This window comes from Lactuca virosa, chromosome 2 (genome assembly GCF_052849685.1).
Source record: "Lactuca virosa cultivar CGN04683 chromosome 2, Lactuca_virosa_CGN04683_v6, whole genome shotgun sequence".
Lineage (NCBI taxonomy): Eukaryota > Viridiplantae > Streptophyta > Magnoliopsida > Asterales > Asteraceae > Lactuca > Lactuca virosa.
In genome coordinates, this window is record NC_136427.1 from 35,571,804 (window position 1) to 35,577,136 (window position 5,333).

The 5,333-nt window shown below is 40.6% G+C and overlaps 1 protein-coding gene across 1 annotated transcript; it reads right to left on the reverse strand.

Moving 5' to 3' along the window:
* Positions 1-1,602: 1,602 nt before the first annotated feature.
* LOC145157359 (uncharacterized) lies at positions 1,603-2,445 on the reverse strand. Its single transcript, XM_079076411.1, has one exon. It carries the CDS (start codon positions 2,443-2,445, stop codon positions 1,603-1,605), a length of 843 nt encoding a protein of 280 aa, XP_078932537.1.
* Positions 2,446-5,333: the final 2,888 nt, after the last annotated feature.

Here is a 5,333-nt window from a genome sequence, read left to right on the forward strand (position 1 = left end):
GCTCTTGTTGGGGCACATACCGTCTAATGATTTGATCGGGACAATGTTTCCACAAATAAGGTTTATCCCACACATAATACTTTGCATCACTTTTTAATTTGTCTTTTTGAGCACGTGAGAATGTGTCGGGATACCTTTTTGTGACCAAAAAGTTACCGATGTCAGCATACCAAGGAGTATATTGAATAAGGGAAAAGAGATGCTCATCCAGAAACTCGTCCCGCAACGGGAGAGGAGCTTCATTTGAAATGATCTGGCTTAGGTGGTCGGCAACAAGGTTCTCGCATCCACTCTTGTCCCGAATCTCCAAGTCAAATGCTTGTAACAATAAGATCCACCGGATGATTCTTGGCTTTGCATCTTTCTTTGTCATCAAGTACTTGAGAGCCGCATGATCCGAATACACTATGACTTTGGTACCAAGTAGGTATTGCCTAAACTTCTCCAAAGCAAACACTATGGCCAATAGCTCCTTCTCCGTGGTAGAGTAGTTGCTTTGAGCATTGTCTAGTTGCTTGAATCACACATGATTTCAAAGGGGAGATCCTAATTTGGTGCTTGTATGATGGGGGCGGATGTAAGCAATTCCTTAAGCTTGTCGAAAGCTTCTTTGCACGCCTCATTGAACTCGAAATCGGCCTCTTTTTGCAAGAGTTGGCACATCGGTCTTGTTATCTTTGAAAAGTCCTTGATGAATCATCGGTAGAAACCTGCATGGCCCAAAAAGGAACGAACTTCCCGAACACAAGTCGGGTAAAGTAAGCTTTGAATAACATCAATCTTGGCCTTATCTACCTCAATTCCTTTCTTTGACACAATGTGACCCAAAATAAGACCTTGACTCACCATAAAATGGCATTTTTCAAAGTTTAAAACCAAATTTGTTTCAATGCATCTTTTCAAAATTTTGGTGAGATTGGTCAAACACTCTTGAAAGGAGTTGCCAGATACCGTAAAATCGTTCATGAAAACTTCAATTATATTTTCAACATATTCCGAAAAGATACTAACCATACAACGTTGGAAAGTGGCTGGAGCATTACATAATCCAAATGGCATTCTACGGTATGCGAAAGTGCCAAATGGACACGTAAAAGTTGTCTTTTCTTGGTCTTCCGGCGCCACCGAGATTTGGTGAAATCTGGAATACCCGTCGAGACAACAATAATGAGATTTTCCGGCCAACCTTTCTAACATTTGGTCAATGAAAGGCAATGGAAAATGATCTTTTCGTGTGCTTGCATTGAGTTTGCGGTATTCAATACATACTCTCCACCCATTTTGCACACGGGTGGGGACCATCATACATTTGTTGTTCTCGACCACCGTGATTCCCGTCTTCTTGGGCACAACATGGACCGGGCTCACTCATTTGCTATCTGAGATTGGATAGATCATTCCCGCATCTAGGAGCTTCAAAATCTCTTTCTTGACCACTTCCATCATTGGCCGATTCAACCTTCTTTGCGCCTCTCTACTTGGCTTGCATTCATCCTCCATTAAGATCTAGAGCATACAAGTGGAGGGACTCAACCCTTTGATATCTGCAATCGTCCAACCCATTGCTTCTTTATGCTCCTTCAACACTTTAAGGAGTTTCTCTTATTCAAATTCGGTTAGATGGGTCGATATGATAACCGGAAGCGTCTCATTTTTGCCCAAGTATGCACACTTCAAATGTTGAGGGAGGACCTTCAATTCCAATTCGGGTGGTTGAATAAGGGATGGCGACAACTTCGTGTGGGTCGAGGGCAACTCAATTTGCTTGACATCAAATCTTGTGGATTTCTTCACCTCTAAATTATTGACCAATCTCTCGACTTCCGGATCCAAAGAATAAAACTTTAATTGCTCGGCTAGCTTCCCACAATCGAATCCTTTGCTTAAAATCATTTCCAACACATCACCATTAGACAACTCAAAAAATTCTTGGGTTAGTGGCTCAACAACATCTACAAAGTACAAAGATGAAACATCACTAGGATATCTCATAGCATCATAAATATTAAAGCTTATTGTTTCACCATCAAACTCCATTGTCAAACTTCCCGCATGTACATCAATCTTTGCTCTAGCCATTTTCAAAAATGGTCTCCTAAGTAATATTAGAGTGGATTTGGAAGACACTTGCTCATCTAGATCAATCACATAAAAATCCGCCGGAAAAACCAATTGATTTACTTGCACCAAAACATCTTCTAGAACACCTCTAGGGAAAACACTTGATTTGTCCGCAAGAAAAATTATGACACCGGTTTCACTTAGAGGTCCAACATTTAACGATTCATACACCGAATAGGGCATGACATTGATAGAAGCACCAAGATCAAGCATATCACTACTAAAAGTGACGTCTCCTATCTTGCAAGGAACCGTAAACATTACCGGATCTTTGCACTTAGGTGGAAGCTTCCTTTGTAAAACCGCGGATGCATTTTCGTTCATTGAGATTTTCTTATTTCCCTTCAATTATCTCTTGTTGGTTCAAAGCTCCTTCAATAATTTTGCATATCTAGTAACTTGTTTGATTGCATCAAGTAAAGGAATGTTTACTGCCACCTTTCGGAAAGTGTCCGAAATCTCTTTCTCCTCCATGTTCTTCTTTGAAGTTGCAAGTCGGGAGGGGAATGGCAGTTGAGTGGCTATTGGTGTCAATAGAGGGGTAGTATTCTTTGGAACTCCGGCTTGTACATCATTTTTGACTATAGATTCTTCAATGGGAATGACGTCTATTTCTTCCTCTTCATCCCTTGGCTTCTTCTTTGAACTACTTTCCCCGGTTTGTTTGCCACTTCTCATGGTCACCACATTGACATTTGGGTTCTTTTCGGTTTGAGAAGGGAGTTTTCAACGGGACTCCAACTTTCTTATGGATGTAACTATATCTCCCATTTGTGCTTCAAGGTTAGAGATACTAGTCTGTGTTTCTTTTTGGAATTGTTGGGTACTAGTGGCTAAGGATTTGACAATGTCTTCAAGAGACATTCTGTAGCTACTTGGTTGGGATTGAGGGGGTTGTTGGTGATGTGGAGGGTGTGGTTTGGATTTATAGTGTGGTTGCGGGTGTTGGTAGTGAGGTTGTGGTGGTGGATAGGAAGGTCTAACCAATGCATTTTGAGGCAATGGTCTTGGATTGTAGCTCATGTTGGGATTTGGCTTCTAACTTAAATTATATGCATTTTGGTAACCGGATGGCTTGTTGTGGTAATTTTGGAACTCTCCTGTGGCATTTACATGTTCCGCGTCTTCTTGAAGAATGGGACACATATCCGTAGGATGTCCCATTGTTGCACATATTCCACAAACCATCACTTGTGGAGTTTGTCCCATGGCTAGCTTTTGGACCAGGGAGGTTAAATCTTTCATTTGAGACTCGAGGTTTGATGTTCCCACTTCATTGACTTTGTGTTGTGTGTCTCTGTTCATATCTTGGCACGAGCCAAAGTGTTGGGAATTCGCGGCTATGGTGTTAAAAAGTTGTCTTGTTTGTTGTGGAGTTTTACTAAAGACATCACCACCACTTGAGGCATCAATTAGTCTTCTCTCCATCGGTAACAATCCCTCATAGAAGTGTTGAATGAGGAGTTGTTCCGGAATTTGGTGTTGTTGGCAACTATAGCATAAGTTGTTGAACCTCTCCCAATAATCATGAAAAGTCTCATTTTGACCTTCGCGGATTCCACAAATCTCATTTCTGAGACTAGAGACACTTGAAGCGGGATAGAACTTGTCAAGAAAAGCTCTTGCGATGTTGGTCCATGAGTTGATCGACCCCGGTGGAAGATAAAGTAACCAATCTTTTGCTCTATTGGCCAATGAAAAGGGGAATGCCCTTAGCTTGATTTGGTCATCAGTTGACCCTTGTGGCTTCATACTAGTGCAAATAATGTGGAACATCTTCAAATGCTTATGAGGGTCTTCATTCTCCAATCCATGAAAAGTTGGAAGGTGATGAACTAAACTTGATTTCCATGAAGAGTTTGGGTAACATCGGTTTCCATCATTTGGCTTAAGGTTCTTTCGGGAACTTCTCCTTCGTCCGCCATTGCAATTGGTTCGATAATGGGTGGATTTTGTTGTAGAGGTGGTGTTTCGGGAATTTCTTGGCGAGGGTCGGGACTTGAATCGGGTTCCGTGTCACTTGATGAAGCGGTTTCAACCTCCGGATCCCCGTGAGGATTAGAAGTTTGACCACATTCTATTCTCTTTTCCTTCGCCAAACGCCTTGCTTCTTTTTCAATTTCCGTATTATAAATCAAAGCACCTGTACATTGAGATCTGGGCATAGAGAAACAAATTGATTAAAAATAAACCAGTCCCCGACAACGGCGCCAAAATTTGGTGGTTGTCGAGGCCAACAAAATTAATATCCTAAATAGTGTTGAGAGAAAAATTTTGAGACACACTTGAACAAACGTTAGAACAAGTATATTGCGGAATAGTTAATCTCGAAGGATCTAAAAGCTCAACAATAATATAAGTTAAAGTTAGATAGTTAGAGAGTTAGTTGCAGAAAAGTAAAGAAATGGAAATGACAACAATTGTTATATCAAGTATAGACATAAGTTGATTCATAACGAGGAATGCATTCAAGCCAAGTTAATAAGCGAGATCAAACTTAGTGATTAAGTCACAAAAGACTTCCTCCGAAGAGAGATTGTAATCAGTTATATTCTAGTAAGATTTGAGAGTAAGAAGAGATGAGTAATTAGATAGAGAGATAGAAAAGATAACTTCAGAGATGTGTATTTAGATTGATAGATTCGTGTGTAATGAATAAAAGAGAATGATCTCTATTTATAGAGACTCGAGGAGTTACATTAGATTCGCTCTCTAAGAGTACCCATGCAAGGCATACTGGACAATAGAGAGAATTACAGAAAGACAAATAAACTAAGTAAAGTAAGAGTGACTGCGGTTGGCTTTGATGACTTCGGATGCGGATGCTGAAGAGGGAGCTTGACTGTGGTAGCTTGTTGGCTGTGGTAGTTGAAGTTCAAGAGGGTCACTTTTCATGATTCAACAATTTCCCCCTAAGTGACCTCTTTAACTTTTGTTCAGCTATCAAGTTTAAGAAACTTGATCAGGATCCACCAAAACTTCCTGACGTTTTCCAACCAAGTGATCCTCCTTAAAATATCGAACTTGACTTCTGCAGTTGTATGCTTTAATCTTTCGACTGCGGTTCGGTAGATTTCAAGTTGCTTCCTGGTGAGGCGATTCATGGCAGTCATAGGAATAAAGTATTTGACTTTATCGGTCTTTCTTTTGAAAATGAATCCAAGTTCAGGGAAGTTGGTTGCACCTAAGGATCTTTCTTGATAGCCTTCGGT